Source organism: Pteropus medius, unplaced genomic scaffold, assembly GCF_902729225.1.
Source record: "Pteropus medius unplaced genomic scaffold, Ma_sr-lr_union100, whole genome shotgun sequence".
In the NCBI taxonomy this organism is placed as follows: Eukaryota; Metazoa; Chordata; class Mammalia; order Chiroptera; family Pteropodidae; genus Pteropus; species Pteropus medius.
Window position 1 is genome coordinate 7,447,764 of NW_024351073.1, and position 20,287 is coordinate 7,468,050.

Genomic DNA, 20,287 nt, shown 5'->3' on the forward strand with positions numbered 1-20,287 from the left:
GGATTATAGGTCAGTTTTATACTATGCACTTGAATAACTGAGTTCACTTGAAATGATTTGCCCTCTCCTCTGTTTCTTAGTTTGCTATTATAAAAAGGGATGCAGTAGTCTCTGTTCCTTAGAAGTGTTTGTATATCTTTGAAACAAACACTATCAAATTGCAAATGTCGGTGGTTGGATCTCCCAAGCAAGCTTGCTTAGAATTTCAGAGAGCAAGCGAGCAAGTAGGTTGTTTGGGAAAACTTTTTCTGGCACTGATGGAAGTTGGGGGCAGAGGAGCAAGGCAGGCAGGGGAGAGGGCCGAGAAGAGGGGCTCTTGACTGAATTCTTCTCCTAGCGCCCCTGAAAACCACTCCTGCCACCCTGCCCGTTCTGTAGCACAATTAGTGACCATGTCTACTAGTTTCCCCTCACACTGCTTCTGCAGTCAGTCATCTTGCCATTTCTGGAGCCTTTATTCTAATTCTTAGTGGTAAGTGGCATGAAAGCTGTGATGTCTTGTTGCCTACTGAATAAGTTGGACAACTTACATACCACAGCCCCAGCACCCACGACCTGGCCCCAGGCCACTTTTCCAGGCACATCTTTCTTTTCCTGTGGCCCTCTACACACCACTAAGACTGTCAAGCATCCCGTCTCTCTTTCCCATATGCCAGCTGTCACTGTACAGCTTCCTGTGGAACACCCTGTACCCCAGTGACTTCCTGCCCAAGTCCTGCCAGTATTTGTTTTATGGTGCACATTGTAGTTTTTCTGTGTATTATAATTATGTTATGGGCTGATTTTCTTTACTGTACTGTTAGCATTTTGAAGGGTCTGTGGTCCTCTCTTTTTTTTTTCTTTTTTTTAAATTTCCTTTCCTTTTGCAACTAGTGCCTTTCACAGGGCAGGGGTTCATTAAGTAAGTATTAAAGGAAAGAATGCCATTCATGATACTTTTATCCCAAGTTATTTACTTGTTGGCTAGCGCTAGGGGAAATTGGGCTTTATGGTCAGGGCCATCAGCAGAGGTTTAAATGGCCGGTTAGTGTTTTACCTAATCTGATTTGGCATCAGCTAGGATATACAAAGAAGCATGAAAACTTCAAATTAATAAAATCTTGTCTGCCTATCAAAAGTAAGAAATAATTAACTTTTATGATGGCATCATCTCAACCAAATATGCCACCTATAATTTTAAAGTGTTAACTCTTTAACCACATAAATCTCAGTTGTATAGTTATATTTAACTCATGCAAATTACAATGAATTGTTACCACAGAAAGGGTCTCTGAAGGAGTGGCATTTGGTGGCATTCAAGTAACGTATGCCTTATCAGTAAGACCTTTCGGAGAGAGGGGCCAGAAGACAGAAGACTGGTAGCGGAAAAATGAGAGGATCACATGCCCGTGGTTTTTGTTTTGTTTTGATTGGTAGAGTCATTGCCGGACAGTGTATAAGAATCTATTGGAGCAACAAAGAGACACATAGAGACTATTAATTAATACCCTTGTGTTTAAGGAAATGATAGTTGCAAAATATATTTTGAATCAGTTATACACAAGTATTTTACATTAAAAACAGTAGAAAAATGCATTGAATATACGTGAATTCCACTGAGTGGATTTAATGACTTCACTGCTTCAAGTTAAATCCCAGAAATACGTAACCTGAGATCCGCGGGTCCAGTGGGCGACAGAGATAGTAGCTATGTGACTTTACCTGCCCTCCAGGTGTCCAGGTAGGTAGATGTAATGAGTAAAAGGAATTCCTGAATTGGGTGGAAGTTCAACTGAGCTCCAAGGCCCCCTCTGGCTCTATTCTGCCAGCCACGCTTAGAAGGCAGAGTGAGAAAATGTCCATGCCCTCACTCTAGCAGTTACCTTTGAACTTTGTCCAGTTCCATCATGATTTTCCATGGAGTAAATGATATCTTACAGAAATTACTGTTACAGGGAGACTGTTGTATATTATAAAGTGCTTTGAATTCCTCAGACCAAATGGTGATATATAAATGTTACAGTTAATCTAGATTCCATAATGTCTCTGTTCATTTAGTTCTTAAAAACAAATGGAGTGTTTACTGCTCAGTAAACATCTCCTCTTGGAGTTTGCTGGTATTTATAATGGGGGTGATTAAAGGAAGCAGAAACAATGGAAAAAGGAACAAAAGATTTGCTTCAAGAAGGACTAGCAGCTCACTCTGTCCATTTTTTCCAGGTAAACCATTGGGTTAGGAATTGTCCGGTATAATAATAAACTATTGTGGTGTTTAATCCCATTTTGTTTGTGGCTTATTGCCAGAGTTTAGTCATAATGTAGATACAGAAAAACATATGCTTGATAGGGGCAAATTATTTAATGGATGGCAGACTCACTATTGAATAAACCTGTTTAGAACAGTGACCTTGTATTTCAACATACTGAATAATAGTCTAACTTTGTGGTTATTAAAATCTTAGACATAGTTCTTGTCTCCCTGAAAGTTTATAAGAGAAATTAAAGTAAAATTTACGCCAGTATGACTTCATCCAAAATAGTGTATGACTCAAAGTGGCCATTATTCTTTGACTAGATGTCTTATTATTCTTTAATAAAGCGTAAGACAATTCAAAGATGGTTTGTCTCCACTGCAGCCCCTTGCTAGGGTTTTTTGCTTTCCATATTAAGTAGATTTTCCTATATAGTACTTTGAACTGTTGGGAAGAAAATAGTATCTATACCACAGAAAATGCATTTTTATTTTACTGGCTTGTGAACAATAGGATAATGTTAAATTTTTTTTTTAACCATTTTTTCCTTAGTTTTATCATCTCTCAGGACAATAGTTTACTAGGATTCATGAAATTAAATTAGCAAGAGGACTTAGGGGTTAACATCATCTTACCATTAAGTTGTGTCTTTATTCCTTGATTTTTTTCTCCAAGAATGATGACAGATGCTTTTGGAGTTCTGGATATTTGACAGAAAGCAAAATTGTAGTACTGAGTAGCTTCTAAAAGATTAAAAAAATAATAATAATGTCTTATATTTCACCATGGAACTTTTTAGTTATTCTTGGCTAGTAGATTAGCAACAACAACAAAAATACATCTTTTAAAATCTAATATATATTTGGTAAGGGTAAGAAAAATATGTTTTGGGGCCTAATATTTATTTTCTTTATTTTCTTTTTTCCTTTGGTAAACTATTAGATTATGAATTCTTCACCATGACCATAAATTTTCTTCCTTCCTCCTTCTCTTCCCTTCCCTCCCCTCCCCTCCCCTCCTCCCCTCTCCTTCCTCCTCCTCTCCTTCCCTCCTTCCCTCCCCATTATTGGCTATTAACCGCTTAAAAAAACATCTTTTTGACATAAAGGCCGTGACTTGAAATCAGGGTTCAGAATCACTTCATTGTTGCTCAGATCTTTCCAGTTTTCTCTTATCATATCTATTTTTCTTTTAAAATTCCAAAATGTGAAGGAATGGTAGGTAGAAGAGTAAACTTACTTATGAGATATGTGAAATAATATAAAATTTAACTCAAAATACCAAGTAGATGATTTGATAGCCAAGTCATTTAATTTAGAAACACACAATACTACACACACACACACACACACACACACACACACACACACGCATATACTGAAACTATAATCTGGAAACTAAACTGGCACACATGAAACAGAACAATGAAAAATAGTATAGAATTTTGTTATAGATTGAGTGATAAATGTTTAAGTAAAGTGAGAACGGAGGTGTGGGTGGTGGGGGTGAGCCAGCAGCCTGGAGAGCTCTGGTAATCAGGGCAAGCCTCCCGCCTGACCTTAAGAATGAGCAGGATTTAGGAGAGGAACCATGCAAGGGAGAAGGGGTGGTGTGTCTGCTAAAATGCAGAGAATGGTGAACTTAGAGTTCTAAAATTGCTATTGAAAGTAGATAAAATGGGTGGGCATGATAGCACTAGAGAAATAATAGCCTAGTAAGCCAGGTAGATTTAGACTTGGTGGCCAGCTATTGAATTTTTCAGATGATGAGGGTTGGTATCAGAGATTTAAGGAGGCCCCTGGAGTCTGGGAGGCTAGCTCCTGCTTAGGCCCAGGCCTGTCCCTTGCTTTCTTTGTCAGGTCTTAGGAACTTCCTTTCCTTGCCTGCCTTTTCTCCTCACTGTTGTCACCATTTTTTCTGGTTTCCTCCTGCTGTACAGTTCCCAGCCCCCATATTTTCTCAGATTCTGAAATAAGCACTCAGATTCTTCTCATATATGGCTTTAGACAACTCATTAGGTCCCAGCTTACTCTAAACAGAATCAGATTTGTATCCACCTCTTAGAGAGATAGCTCATCAGTGGCCTCCGCTATTTCTTCTCATCTTACTTGTCTCTATTTCTTCCTTGAAACGCATTCTTCTCTTTGGTAGAGGAATAATACTGGCCTCCTTTTCCTCCCGCCTCCCTGGGCAGTCCTCCTGTGCTGGCTTCCCTTCCGTTTGAGCCTAACCATGACCTCCCCGCGGGGCTCCGTTCTCACACTCCTTTTCTTTAGCTGAATTCTCTCCCTCAGTAGTGCCATCCAGTTCCACTGCCTGAAATCCTATGTGAACGTTGACCCCCCCCCTAAAGATTTATTACCAACTTTGTCCTTGCCCATGAACAGTAGGTCAGTATATCTCTTCATTTGGATGTTGTATAGACATTTCGAGTTAAAATCCCTAAAAATGCATTGCTTCTCCTCAGGCCTGTTTCACTTTTGGTCTTCTCCTTGCCATGAATGGCACAACTTTTTACCCAGCTACTTACGCCAGAATCTAGGTGTTGACTTTTATTCTTTTGTTTTGCTTGCCTTCCAGATCCCAACTATCATAGAGTCTTAGAAAAGTTGACATTTCTCGACCTTGAGGGATTAGTAGGTTTTCTGTGTGGCTCTGTACACGTGACAGAGTGGGAAACTCTAGGGTGGCAGAGAGCTGGCCTGAACAGAGGTACCGAGTGTTTTGGGGGATTCCCTTTTTAGGGGGTACCAGGCAGTTTTGAAGCAGGAGCCCAACACGTAAGTGGAACTGAAACGGTAGTGTAGGCCTCTTTTGAAAGACTTTAGATGCTAGGCTGACTGAGTTTGGGCAATGGGAAGGTGTCCTTAGAACATTGTACCCAGACTGATTTTTCAGTGTTCAATTCTAACCCTCACTAGAAAACATTCTCCTTTCTTGTGTCTACCTGACAGCAGTGTAGAGAGATTCACAATAGGATGCCGTCTCCTTGCTTTAAATCTGATCCCCAAGGGAAGGCAGCCCTAGGTTGGAAAGCCTGAACCACCTGGTATGAGGGGACACCCCTCCCTTTCCCAATAGGCGGCCCTGCACCTCTGTCAGATGGCGGTCAGTGCTCTTAGTTAAGAAGTAAGGCAAGGTGTTTTGATTCCTAAAAGGGCTAACCCTCGGGTGTCCTTTCTTTAAGGAGAGAAGTAGAGAATGTAACTGTGTGCTATTTTAAGTGATCTTTTAAATTTTCCTATAGGATTAATCACAATGAACGTTTGGAGTTCCTGGGTGATGCCGTTGTTGAATTTCTGACCAGGTAAGGAGACTTTTCCACTGCTGCGCAATAATTACATTTTGTAGGCAACATACTTAATACATTGCCTTCTTTATAATTAGCCAAATAAGGCATCGAAACATCTTGGATTTTGTCTCTGCCGTGGAGCTTAAAATAGCCACATTTCTGTACTTCTTGCCCTGATAACTTGCACTCACTGATGCTGTAATGAGCAAGATTACAAGATGAAAGGCTGGTGTCTCTGTCCTGTCAAGTTTATGTTCAAGTTGCTAGAGCCACAAGAGATCAGCTTGCCTTGGTCTAGATGCTTCAGAGCTTATATTCAATTTGTAAAGGGATGATATTTTAAAATGTCATTTCATTTTCTAGGATTTGTCTTTGATCCCTTTCTCACTCTTTCTGATCTCAAGGGAAGAAAAGCTTACAAGTAATTTTAATGTTGAGATTTGTGTGTGTGTGTGTGTGGGTGTGTGTTTTCTCCCTAGCAGTGTCTTAGGGTCTTTAATTTGGAGGAAAATGCGTTTTTTTTTTTTTATACTCACATAATTTCTCTTTTAAAGGGAGATAGCACATGCCTTTCTTGGAACTATCTTGAGTTGTTTTTATTCTCTTTGGGTTATATCTTTTCCCAAGAAGGACGTAATGAGCCAAAGGGGCTGCTCTCTAAGCCAACTCGCGCCAGACATAAGCCTGGTGGATCTTAAAAATCGGTGTGAGATTTAGGGGACATCAGTTGCTGCTGTGGTCCAAACCGGTGTTCCATGTGGCCTTCTTCCCAGTTCCTGCACTTTCCTAATCAGCCCCTTTAGGCTCGTTCTTTCAGCATAACCACCCACACGTGCCACTTTCAGTTCTGTTCCTGTCCTTGTCTGTACTTGTGAAGAATATGTTCCCACTGCTGCCCTGCTTGGGGCTTCCCAGACTTCTCTTCAGGGGCCACTCGTAACAACCCAAGCAAAAGTATTTGTTTCCAGGCCCAGTTTGTGAGTATCAGGTAGATTTGCTCTTAGCAATGTGTGACAGATTTTCGGGTCTTTGTTGTCATATAAGATTTCAGAGAAACCTTGTAACAGAAATAAATGTGAAAAGTTGAGTGAGTGGTGCTGTTATGGTTTTAGCACATTCAGATAATACTGTGCTTTCCATTTAACTTTCAGAGACTTTTAGTCAAACGCTTTAGTTTCCTCAATTCAGCTACTGTCTGTTGCGCAGATATTTGGTGCCCAGCCTGTTTTTGTAACATAGAGCCATGGACAGAAAGTTGCGATGCATATTAATATATGTGCTTTTTTTTGTAGTGTCCATTTGTACTATTTGTTTCCTAGTCTGGAAGAAGGAGGATTAGCGACCTATCGGACTGCCATCGTTCAGAATCAACACCTTGCCATGCTGGCAAAGGTATATCAAACATCCGAAGCGCTTGTAGAGAACTCTGACATTCTCTCCTTCAGTCCATGCATAATTTTGCATTTGAATAAGTAACTCTTTAGCATGTATTTAGAGTTTAATATTTTATAGACCAGGAAGGATTTTTTTTTTTGTTCATTTGTTTGGATTTTAAGGATTCAGCCTTATTAGTTCAGTTACCTGTGTGAGTATCACCAGTGGCTAATGAACTCCACAGTGAGGCAACGATAACAGAAAGGGAAAAAATTGACAGATGCGCATGAACAGAGTTAACATTTGAGTAAAAGGAACATGAGAACAGAGCAAAAGAAATGAAATTTTTATATTTCCCCTATATGTAATATTTCTGTATTACATTTGTTTTTAATTTACTTTAACGAGTAGAATTACACCTTTGAATAGGATACCCCGGGCCATTTTACCCACAGGGGATTCTTTATGGATTTTTGAGAATTCCCCCAAGTCATAAATCTCATTAAGATTTAAGGTTTAGGCGGTCCAGAGAGCCACATTGACTTAGCTAGGTGGCTAACAGGACCTTTTCTTGATTTAGATTCATGGTAGGTGTTTTACTTACGTTATCTCATTTGATATTCCTACCTCTATGTGGTATCTTATTGCAGTAAATCATAACAGACAGACGCTAGGTGCTCACGTTGGCCATCAGGATTCCAGCCCACACCCCTCCACTTTCAAATGGTGGGGCCATGGGAAAACTGTTGTTCACTTCTCCAAGCCTTTGCTTTCCCATCTGTAAAATGGAGGTGACATTAGCACCTGCCATACACAGTGGTTGTGAGAACTAATGACAGTATTATTTGAGTTTTAATGATTCAATTTATACAGGGCTTGGCACAGTGCCTGTTCATCATGGTAATCACCCAAACATGTAAATGAATTAGTAGGAGTTAATTGTTTTTATTGCTGCTACTACTATTCTCATTAGAAATCATTACATTTTATAGACCTGTGGGTTTATTCCGTAGCAGGGGGAAACTGTGGCTCTTAAATCCCCGAATGTTGATGATCCATTAGAAAAGTTTTTGTAAGTTTTCTTTGATTTTTGCCTTAAGTGATTTTTATTGTTTTCTTCATTTTGATATAAATGTTAGAGTTTGCTAGAAATGACTAGGTAAAACCCATTCTAGTTTTATGACTGACTTCTTAATATGATCTTGCCAAGGCAATAATTACATTCAAAATGTGGTTAATTTTATCTCATGGTTTTGTGTTAGCAAACGTCCACTGTTTTATGTAGCTGCAGCATCATCAGAGTTGCAGTGATAGACTTTGACCCAGTTTTGGTGGCATTTGAGAATGGAAATAATGGTTTTAGCAGCCTCACAGTGAATAAAATTCTACAACTTTATGTTAGCCTTCTTCAGTGTTTAGTTGATTAAATTGTCAAGTTGCTTCCTGATATTCCACATGAATGTCCACTGGAAATACATGTTAATAAATAGTCAACCCCCTCCCCACTGTTTTCTTTATAGTTTCAGATATAATGGAATTGCATAATTATTTTGCAAACAATTTTAGGGAGGATATTTACAAAGCGTGGGAAATTGCTATAGCATGAAAATGGAAGCTATTATGTAACACACTGGATGTTCTACAAAGCCATGAGTTATGTGAGGCGGGTGGCCAGTTTCTCCCTTTAGGGATTTCGATATGATCTTCCTTTGCCCCAAGCCGGGACATTCCCAGCGCACTCAACACCCATCTGTTCTAGCAGAAGGCAGTGGTACTCTTGCCTTTCTTCTGTCTAGACCATGGCTCTTGACCATTTAGGAGGAGGAGACTAGATAAGAAGACCCTTTTGAGAATTTAGTGAAAGTTCTAGGTCACTTCTTTAGCAAATGAATGTTTTAACACATGCACAGTTGAACATCACTCTCTTTTTTAAAAGTTCCACTAATGCTTACATGAAAAAATATATAGAGCTGGGATTATGAGAAGTTGGAAAATTCATAGCATTCCACAATAGTTGTTTATATTATAAATTATGGCTTGCGGACTACTCTTAAGCAGGACTCCAGAGATAGCAAACAATTGAATTTTCCCAGTGAAATTATGAAACAGATGAAATTTGCATTTTCTAGTATAAACTCTTACGCTTGGGGATCAATTTTTTAAGAGGTGTTTCTGCTGTTGCATTTGTGGTAGTCAAAACTCTCATTCGAGTATATTTTATATGCATGAATTCCTAGCAACACAAAATACTGATAGCATGTATGTCTTATTTTTATTGTCTTTGTCTTTTTCTAATATAAATGGATATAGATATTTTTAACATACAGACTGAGATAAACAAAATTGAGTATCTTTTATCTGAGGACTTATGAGACTTATATTGTCCTCGGTTGTTCATTGACTTGTGTCTTATTCCATATTACATGGAATGTTATTGCTTAGTAAGTGTTTATTGGATTGAATTACATGGTATGGAAGCAGATTTAGTACATGCTTATGCAGTGTTCTTTCTCTTTTTTATGGAAAGAATTATGATTTCTATTTATTCAATCTCAGGAATTTTATTTAAAAAATTCATTCTGTGTCTAGCTCTAAGAGGAATTGAATTATTTGAAATATGATAGATTAAGAAATAAATAGGGACAGAACTCAAGATAAAGAGAAAATATGTGTAGGAGGAGAGTAAAATGAAGCTGGAGGTAAAGTTAATCAACACAGACGTATTCTTAAGTCCTATACATTTTCTAGAGCTAGGCCACAAATTTGGCTCTAAACTTGTCTGAGGCCAAATTGAAAAGGAAACATAATTCATTACAAACAGAGCCCTTAAAATAAACCTAGCCCATTGCTGAGATCTAACTGAGCCTTCAGAAGGATGAGTCTGGAGCCCTCATAAAGGAGACGCAAGTACAAATATATAGGGACTCCAAAATCCTTACCAAATAGAAAAAAAGATTTAGAGATATGAGACATTTTGAAGGGTCCCCATTTACCACATAAAAATCTGTTTTGTATGGTACCAGCATCATCAGTACCACATAAAACTGGAATCAAAAAGGTTAACTTTGGGCTGGGTTTGTGTTTCCTTAGACATATTGCATAAACTCAAGGGCCCCTGATCTTTTAGCAAAGTTTTATTCCAGCTTGGGCTATTGCTTTGTCCGAACTTGGACTAGAGTTCATAGAAGTCTGCTTGGGGAAAAGCTAAGCTTTGTCATATGTAAAGACTCCTGATGAATGGTAGACTAAACTTTCTTAATATACTGACATAGGCCTGTTATTTGTAGCCATAATCCTTTACCCCTAGGAGATGTTGAGTTATCACAGCTATGATTTTGCCAAATTTTTTCTTTTTGTCATTTTGAATTTTGTAGAAACTTGAACTGGATCGATTTATGCTTTATGCCCATGGACCCGATCTTTGTAGAGAATCAGACCTTCGACATGCAATGGCTAATTGTTTTGAAGCATTAATAGGTAATTTTTCTTTTTATAATTTAGTTTTTTACATGTCTAAAATGTCTGGAGAGCACATAAAATTCAGTGTGGAGACTTGGGACATAATGACTTGTTCCCAAAGCATGTGAAGTCCCTAGAGTAATACCTACCTCCTTGAAAATACTGTGTTTTTTAAAATTCTGGGGCTTGAGTCTGTATAGCTATTATTTATTCTCTTGAAGCAAGAGTGATACAGACACTTTACTTCCCTACTCAGGTGCTTTACTTCCTCAATTTCTTTTTTTTTACTGTAACCAGAATACAGTTAGCTATTGGTATAGGAAAATTATGAAGAGTTAATTAGCTTGTGATTGCCAGCATGCTTTACAATGGAATGTTACAGTGGATTGACACTTCCTTGATTTTTTTTTTTAGGTGAATGATTGAGTACATTTTATTTTTCAAAGGCCTTTGTACTTCCTTATCAATTTTGCCCTCTTTTTTTGCAAATGAATATAAAAGCTTCCCATTATAGTTTTATGCTGATGATGGTAGCAAGAAAATGTTTAATAATTATCCAGTCTTTTCACAGCTTTGTCTCTTTTGCACGAATACGTCTTATTTTCAGAGCGTTTGTCACATGGAATTACTGTGCTCTGTACACATAATATTTTTGACACTTAGTGTTACAGTTGGTTCCAGAGCCAGGCAGATATGCTCGAATTCCCTCTTGCATCATTTATCAGCTCTGCGTCTAGTTATTGAATTTCTGGGAGCCTCAGTTTCCCATCTATGACATGGAGATAGTATTACTTCACAGAGTTGTCATAAGGATCTTAATATCCAATCCTGGCGGCATCCAATCCAGAGCGAAGTTTCATTTTCTTCAACTCTTCCCCCAAATCACCTACAATGAGCCCAAATCCTATAAACCTTTTCTAACATCCTCTTACTGAGGCACCCATGAAGGTGAAGATAAGAATGTGAAAATGGTTCACATGGTGCCGAGAGCATAAACGGCCCCCAAAATAACTGCTATTAGTACTATCATTATTATTGTTGTTATTATTATTATTGCCATAACTATTGATAAATAATAAATGTATTTAGCCATCAAAAGCCCTGGTGACTAAGTGTCTTAATATTTTACATGGAAAATAGTCTTTCTGAAGACAGATATGAAAATATGATTTCATGAATATATGACCGCCCTACTCCAGAGTTATTTGATATGCAATTAAAATGTTACTACAGTACTTAACGGGTTGTGATTAATGGTAAATGCATATAGTGCTTAATTATCTCAAAAGTTTTTAAATTAATTATTTCAAAATGAAAGGTAAAGACTGTCCTGATTTTTATTTGTGGAAGCCTTTTGTGATCTGAACCCAGGTTTTATTTATGGTCTGAAACATAAACTCTAAATACAGAAAACAAAACAACGTTTTTATAAAGTCATTTGTGCATGGTAAGGTTCATACCCATATCTTTCATGATAGTTCATATTTGGCCTCTTTTACTTACAGTATTAGATTTAGACTTTAGTAAATTGAATTTTGTATTTCAGTCTCATTTATAATATAAAGCATAGCTAAAAGAGGAAAAATGCTACCTTTAAAACAATTGCTTCTGATCTTGTCGCTTATTTCCGTGAGTGAATTCTGGCTTGCCTTTTTGCTTTTTATAGAGATATGTAATTTTCTCTGAATATTAATGCAAGCTTCCTTTGGGCATTCTCACCCTTTTATCTAGGAGCTGTTTACTTGGAGGGAAGCCTGGAGGAAGCCAAGCAGTTATTTGGACGCTTACTCTTTAATGATCCGGTATTTATCTCGACTCATTTGATTTTTCTCAGTTACATATCATTACAGAAGATGTTATATTAATTAGTCTTTGTGCTTTAAAGAGAGTCTAGGAGGAACAAGTACATCAAAAATAGCTCATTCGACTCTTTGCAGAGGGGAGAGGTCTGTGGACATGGACACTAGGAGATTGTCTTCTACCTAAAACCTTGTCTTTCTTCAGGGTCACTTGTAACTGAAATACAAGTACAAATATAGAAGGACTTTGCTTTATTTTGAAGTATCTTGAAGTTAATTATGATTTTCTTTTGTAATAATCGTTGGGTACCTACCCCATGCAGGCTCAGTTGAAGTTCTAGCCTTTTGGCTTTTCTGATTATGATTTGTTTTTATGTAAATTATGTGGACTAGATAAATGTATATTTATTTTCGAAAGGCAGTTCATAGGGAGTTTGTGATAGGGCTATGAATAAAGAGTATGGAAGTACTTTTTTTTAAAAGCAAATTATAGTTTAAGAAAAAATGATAGATTCTGAAATAGTTTCTGTTGTTACTAAAGTATTAAGCTATGAAAATTGCTAGAGCTACCTTTTTAATCCTACATGTAATAGAGCATATACTGGATGCTTTTTGTACCAAAACAAGTCAATTTAACATTTAAAGGGAGAGGCAGCTCTGTATTCCAAATTGAAATGTCATTATAATTGAATGAAATAGCCCTCATGGAGCAATAAAGAACATAGGAAGCCCGTGTTTTAAGCTTTTGTGCAACCTTCAGCTTAAGTGGCTGTCAGATGTTATTACTATATTACTTAGGATAGTTTAAAAAAAGAATCAATAGCTTTGAAAAATGGGACCTAGACAATATTCATATCTGAGGGTTTGATTTTTTTTAAATCTGTTTTTTAGAGATATGTGACGATTTTATATTTCTGAATTTCTTTCTGAAGGGAAAATTATCTACAGATGTTCCATGTTCCCCATTTTGTCCTATACCTATAAACAAGTGTGCATCTTGACTTATATCTGTAGCAGATGGCATGTATTTTAAGTCCTTTTCTTAGATCTTAAAATATCGTTGTTGTGGCTTTTGTTTTTCGTTGGCTATTTCAGCAACCTCTTTACTTTGTATCCCACCTCCAGTCTTGCTTTTGCGTGCCCCCTCACTCCTTGAACTTGTCCTCAACCCCCACTCACTCCCTTCCTCTTTCTCCCTTCTTATCTGCATTCCCCATCCACTCCATTCCTCTTTTCCAGAATTCTATGCAGCTTTATACACCTTGTGTTCTTAATTGCATCTGTTTTTGTTTAGATTCTTTTCTCTCTTTAAACTGCTTCTCTCCCACTTGTCTACTTAGCAAGCTTATCTTCAATTTCCAGTACTGAGCACAATGCTGCATGTGCAGTATTTAATAAATATTTGTTAAAGGAATGAAATGAATAAATGACTAAATGAAAAAGCAGAGTCTGAACATTATCTTACAGATGGCATGGCTGAGATTCGGAAGTCGTCTTATTATGCCTTTATGAATTGGAACGAGGCTTAGTAATAATAAGGTCTTTCCACTTCAGCATGTTCAAGTGCACACACCCGGCCATTCTAACTCATTTGACATCTGCATATTGGTTTACATCTATTAGTTGTAGTATGTGAGATGTTGGTGAACCTTTGTACTTTTTTTTGAGTAATGGTATTGTGAAAGTCTAATCAGCCAAAGACAGCCAGGGGTAAACCTGTAGGCCGGCAAAGTCAGAATTATTGACTCCATGCAGTGAGGGAGGGCACTGCAAGAGGGAGGCGGGCGTCCTTTCTGAGGCCTAGGCTGGTCCTCACTGATGCTGAGGAGGGCCAGGGAAGCAGGCATCAAGTTCTTGGTTGGCTGCCTTGACTGGCGCTGGATTAGAATAAGCAAGGGATTAATTTGAGATTGGGTGCTGTCAGAAGCCAAGGGCAGTTTAGCAGCTGAGTGTCCCAGTAATCTTTATTCAGGGGGTTAGGACAAAGCAAGTCAGAGGACACCACTGGCAGGAAAGCAGAAGTCCCTGAAAGACAGGTCGTCTGATGTTTTACGGCTGCTGCCAGACCTTGAAGGAAACAGTTCTCTCTCAGCTTTCCAGCTGGCTCTTTTGGTGTCCTCCTTCCAGCCCTGGGAGGAATCAAGGAAAGATGAATCAAGAAGTCCCTAAGACTGTTTATCTTTCTCAACCTGAACTGATTTTTAGTCTTTCAGCCCCAGACAGTTTTTATTGGTTCTCTGTGTTTGGATTCATGTAACCTTTCACAGTTTACCCAGTACATTCAGAGCCATTGTTGGAATTTGATCATCCCGACGGCTCTTTTAGAAACAAGGGAGTGATTTCTGTCTAATCTTTTCTATTTTCCCACTCCCTCTATCTCTTTTGGGGAGAAGGGAGGGGGATCTTCAGACGTCGGTCCCAGTGTCTAGAAATTGGAAAAAATGTCTTTTCAGATTGCTGCTGGGCAGATTCTTTGGCTGTTTCATAGACAAACAGGTTTAGTATTTGAACTCATCACTTTAGCCCCCAAACATACTTCTTTCTTTTTATGATGTAACCAGAAACCTTAGGATCTTCTTTATCCTTAAGCTTTTTTCTTCCTGCAGCCATTCAGTTGCAAACTTCTGTCAAATTAGTTCACTCTTGGCCATCCTACTGCTATATAATGTTTGTCCTTGTCACTCACTTGAAATATTTAACTGGTTGTCATTCCCCACCACTCCAGTCTATCATTCATGCTATATTTACTGTTGTCTTCTTTTTAATGTACAGATTTAATTATGGTCTTTCTGGTTTAAAATCTGTGAAATTTTTAAAATTTCTTTAGTGACAGCCAAAGTCTGTACTATACAACGTTGCATTTAATAGTTTTCATAATCTGATTCCTATTTTTTTCAGTTTCCCTTCTTTTTACTCCCTCTTCGTGCCATTCTAGAAATTATCTTTTTTAATTTTTATTTTTTTTAAAGAATACTTTTATATTCAAAGTAAAATTGAGAGGAAAGTACCAAAATTCCCCACATGTGCCTAGCCTTCCTCATTTTATCAACAGCCCCGACCGGCGCTGTACATTTGTTACAATCAATGAACAGTGACACATATAATCACATAAAGTCTGGAGTTTACTCTAGGGTTGACTTTTGGTCTTCCACATTTGTGGGTTTGGACAAATGTATAATAACATGTACGCCTCGTCGTAGTATCATACAGAGTATTTTCACTGCACTCCATCCTCTGCGCTCTGCCTGTTAGAGGTTACCCTTTTGTGCCTGTGTACTTCAAGACATACTATTTGTGTATTTATGGTGCCCTTTTTGAAATTCTCTCCCTCTGCTGACTTACTTAATTCCTCATGTTCTTCTGGATGGATCTGAAGAGTCACGTTCTCTTTGAAGCTTTATCTGACACCCCCAGGCACCATTTCCCTGGCACTTAGTATATATTGTTATTATAGAACTTATCAGAGTTTATTAAATTATACTTACTTACCTTTTACTTATTCTTCTCCACTAGGCTTCTTTGAGGACAGAGATAGTGTCTTATTCATCTTAGTAAGCTCATACATAACAGGTATTCAGTACAAACTTGATGTACGAGCAAATGTCCCAATAGTCAATGATCATTTTCCAGAAGAGCAAACTGAAGGTAGAGGCTTTGCCTAAGGTGCTTAAGCCAGTAAAAGGTAGAACTGGAATTCCAGTCTAGATCTTTTCCAGGAATTTTTCTTGGACACCAAAGTGCCGCAGAACCTTACCTTTGTATACAGGGTAGATTAAAGGAAATGGAGGCAGTTGAAATAGTCGAGTTGTGAGGCATTATTAATGCTGTTAACACCAAGATGGGTGGGAACAGACATCAAAGGAGAAATCGCAGCATTTTTTAATGTAAAACACAGGGGCAAGGAAAAAGATGAATCAAGAAGTCCCTAAGAATTTTGAGCTTTGGAGATTGGAGTTGGTTAGAAGAGATAGCTGTTTATCATTACTGTTAATATCATCATTATTGATAGTAGCATTTTCTATGTACCAACACTGGGTTTCGGGCTTTGAATGCATTGCTCGTTGAGGCATCAGAGAACACTTTGCAGTAGGTAGCATAGTTATCTTTATCTTAATGCTCAAGGAAATGGAGGCTGAGTGAGGTTATGTAACTTGCCAGCATGGAAGCAGGATTAAACCCAGGCTGCCTGACTCCTGAGCCCGCCTAACACCATACTCCTTAGTTTAAGGTGAAAGATGAAAAGTTATTATTCGGGTGTGAGGTAAAAGATACTCATTAAGGCACATAGAGTTATGAACTTGTAGCTTAGATGAGAGGTCAAAACTACAGCAGAGCTGAAGGCGTCATCTAAACTGAGGTCATAGTTAAAGTAGTGGGAATGGGGGAGCTCTCCCGAGGAGCAGGTAAGAGTAGGTCAGGTGAGAGGCTGAAGTCTGGTAAATGTTCATTTGGGTGTAGGAGGAGTTAAAAAAGCATTGAGAGAACTGGAGAAAGTTGCAAGAAGGGAGTGACATTCAGTGTAATTCATGCCACAGAGAATTTAAGGGAAAAGTTACTGAACTGGTTAATAGAAGTCCTTTAAATGCCTTAAAAGAACAGTTTGATATTTAAACATTTTTAAAAATATTGGCAAAAAAAACCCCAAAACCCTAAGTGTATTTTATTAATAAGATGCAAGTTTTACAAAAATATCAGGTATTTTATTTCACTTTGTCATCATCTGTGTCACAAGTGGTAATAATTTTTTCTATACTTCTCCCCACCCCAAATTAGAAAAATATTTTCCCTTCTTTTTAAAAACATCAAGGCCACAAAGAGACTCTGAAACTTAGAACTTTCTCTTAGAACTGAGAAGGTTCTAATTATAATTGCCTCTAGATTTAACTCAGTGGATAAAATGATGTACTGGGCTTCTTCATAAAATTCACTTATTCCCATATTTCAAGTAAACATTTGTAGTGACCCACAGTAAAAGGGTGGTCTGTCTTATAGATCTAAGAGTTTAGGAACTAGATATGAGATGTTTTCCACTTCATCTTAAAACAGCTCATATGGTAATGAATGAGTACCTAAAATAAAGGACATTTGAGATGAGTTTTAATTACAAAAGGCACAGCTGATGCACATTTCTAGGGAATGGGAAACTAAAAAATATGATTAAAACGGGAGCTTAATCTTTCATATTAGATTAAGCAAATCTGTAACTTAGTTTTAAAAGGTGTCTTTGACTCCTGGGGCTGGGGGTGGTTCTTTTCCTCCCCAGCTTAATAGGCTAATTGCAGTCACTATAGGCAGTTTGAGTGGTGAGTACACTTAAAAAAAATTAGTTTGCTAGCACTATTGAATTTGCAATAAGTGGAGTCAGCATCTGAAATAGTTCAGCATTTCACATAATGGCATTTTATTTAGTACTCTAGAATGTGTTAAGTGGCTCCCTTGAGCATTAAAGACATCACTCCATTTTCCAGGACCTGCGAGAAGTATGGCTCAATTATCCTCTCCACCCTCTCCAGGTAAGTGTGACCTCTGATCTGCAGCCAGCGTTATAACTGGGTGTTCATGTGACTTTAGTTTGCCTTTTTACCTGCTCCTGCTTTTGTTCTTAGTCTCCCTTCACTGACTTTGACTTTAAGCTAGGTGTCAGAACTGGAAAACTTTGGAACAGATAGTACGATGATCTTATACGTTGCATTTTTGTGGTCTGGGATGGGTTAGGGAAGCCCTGAGACATGTCTTCCCTTACAAGGCAGGAAGACCTATGTGTGTGGCTGTGGTTTGGTCCCTCCTCGTCTCCTAAAATGGGATATTCAAAGCTTGTGTTGACTCGGCATATATCTATGTACCTGCTGTTATAGAGAAAATAATATGGAACAAGTGTGGGCTTATTACAAAGTAGAACAAATACTAAATTAACATTGATAAATTGTAACCTAATTTGGATCTTAGAAATTGATGGCTTTGCTTCAGATTGCATAAAACATATTATAAATTAAAATTTTAGTTTAGTGTGATAACTTTTTACTCAGGATTTCGGAATTTAAAAGATCTACATATGACATCTTTTCCCCTAGTTGGTTTAAAAACTTTTACTATTGTTTACTTTGTAGATATACATTTACATGTATTTATATAATAATAATCACTAGTGACTGACCTCTTATGAGAGGCTTTACAGTAATAAATGGCATTAATTCAAAGTACCTTATAGATATATTATTAATATGAAATCGCGCAAAGTTGTTGAAAATGTTCATCTTAATTACACTTTTTGGGTGGCTCCATGGTGTAGTGGTTAGCATGTCTGTTTTACGTGCAGAAGGTCCTGGGTTCGTGCCCCAGGTGGAGCCATGGACCATACCCCGGGTGTGCCAGGCCCTGGGTGCACCCTGAGCATGTGGGAGGAGATGCTCTGCCTTCAGAGATCCAATTCTTAAGGGGAAATGGCAACATCCATAGGTCAGGGGTGGAAGTTGGGGGAGGGGGTGGGGATTAATGAGGGGAAAAAAAATAAAAATAATTACACTTTTCATATTTGTTCTCTGCTAGTTGTTAAAGTCTCATTGTTATGTGGAGCACCTACCTAGTGGTATAATAATCTCACTATAACCTGAATCCAGTTTTAATGATGCTCATTTGCTAAAATAGATTGGTCCCTGGAAGACACATAGTGGTCAAGTTACACTAATGCAGTGGTTCTCAAGTGGCAGTCCCCAGACAGCCGCATGCCCATCACCTGGTAGCTTATCCAGAAAGGCTAGTTCACAGTCCTTACTCCAGACATGCTGATTCAGAAACCCTGGTGTAAGGCCTGGCTGTGCACAGGTAACAAGCTCTGCAAGGGTTCCGATGAATGCTAAAGTTTGAAAACCACTGCGTTACTAGATAGATATATACATTCCTCTACCAGCAGTTTTTCAGCTTGCCTCTTCCTTGGAGAGTTAGTATAATACTTGGGATTAGAACAATCTGTGTACAGTACTTGGCCTTGAAATTTGATAGAAGATTGGAAAATATTATTTGAATCCTTTTTAAATATTAGGTTTGTTTGCCCTTCTAAGGGATGAGAAAGGGATGTTTTATTTGCATTTCAGAAATTTCTACCCATTGGAGAAGGAATTTACAAAACACTATCTTAGAATTGATAATTACTCTTGTTACCCAAAACTGCACGTGATTTTTATTTATTTATTTTTTTCCTATAGCTACAAGAGCCAAATACTGATAGACAACTTATTGAGACTTCTCCAGTTCTACAGAAACTTACGGAGTTTGAAGAAGCAATCGGAGTAATTTTTACTCATGTTCGACTTCTGGCAAGAGCATTCACGTTGAGAACTGTGGGATTTAACCATCTGACCCTGTGAGTTAGACTTACTCATGCAGTCCCATTGTGACTATTTAGACAGGCAGTCCCATACCTTTGCTGCGTGCCCTTCAAAGGAATTGGGATTTCAAACATATTTCTAGGAAATCATGAGATGGATGAGTAGCCAGACACTGGTGTGGACCAGGAGATATGCTCCAAACTAATATTTTTGGTCTCATTGTTGTGCCTCTAATTTCTTTATAAAGTATAAGAGAAGTGTGAAGGAAATAAAACTTTTTTCTGTAAAGGGACAGATATTAAATATTTTAGGCTTTATAGGCCATGTGGTCTCTTTGTTATGATTCAGTTCTGCCATAGTAGCATAAAAGCAGCCATAGGAAAAATATAAATGAACATGGCTGGGTCCCAGTTAAACTGTGTTTATAAAAACAGGCCATGGGCTGAATTTAACCTTCCAGCCCCTGCTCTGGATGAATGATTTGAAGATGAGCTAATACGATAAGAAAATAACCAAAATGTTATTCTTTTGCATGTTGTTTTTTATTTAGTTTTTGGCTCCCCCTCCCCCAAATCAAATATTTAACAACTTTCTTTAAAGAGCCTTGTTCTTAACCTGGATTCCAGATTTGAATAATGGAGTATATATTTCTATACAGAGGTAAAGATCGAGCAAAGAGGAAGTTTAAACCTTTTTGCTTTGTTTTGTCTGTAATGAGATTGTCTATGCAAGATTGTTGTTACAGATGCAAGATGTCGTCTGTACTATATCTTTCAATTGATACTCCTCAGCTTCTCATCAGGCACT

General features: G+C 38.0%; 1 protein-coding gene across 1 annotated transcript in view; it reads left to right on the plus strand.

The window, feature by feature from the left end:
• DROSHA (drosha ribonuclease III) overlaps positions 1-20,287 on the plus strand; it is a 107,393-nt gene that overhangs the window by 66,491 nt on the left and 20,615 nt on the right. Inside the window, 6 exon segments of the mRNA XM_039842733.1 lie at positions 5,479-5,538; positions 6,816-6,915; positions 10,272-10,374; positions 12,088-12,158; positions 17,624-17,668; positions 19,358-19,515. Of these exon segments, the coding sequence (XP_039698667.1) occupies positions 5,479-5,538; positions 6,816-6,915; positions 10,272-10,374; positions 12,088-12,158; positions 17,624-17,668; positions 19,358-19,515 (537 nt within the window).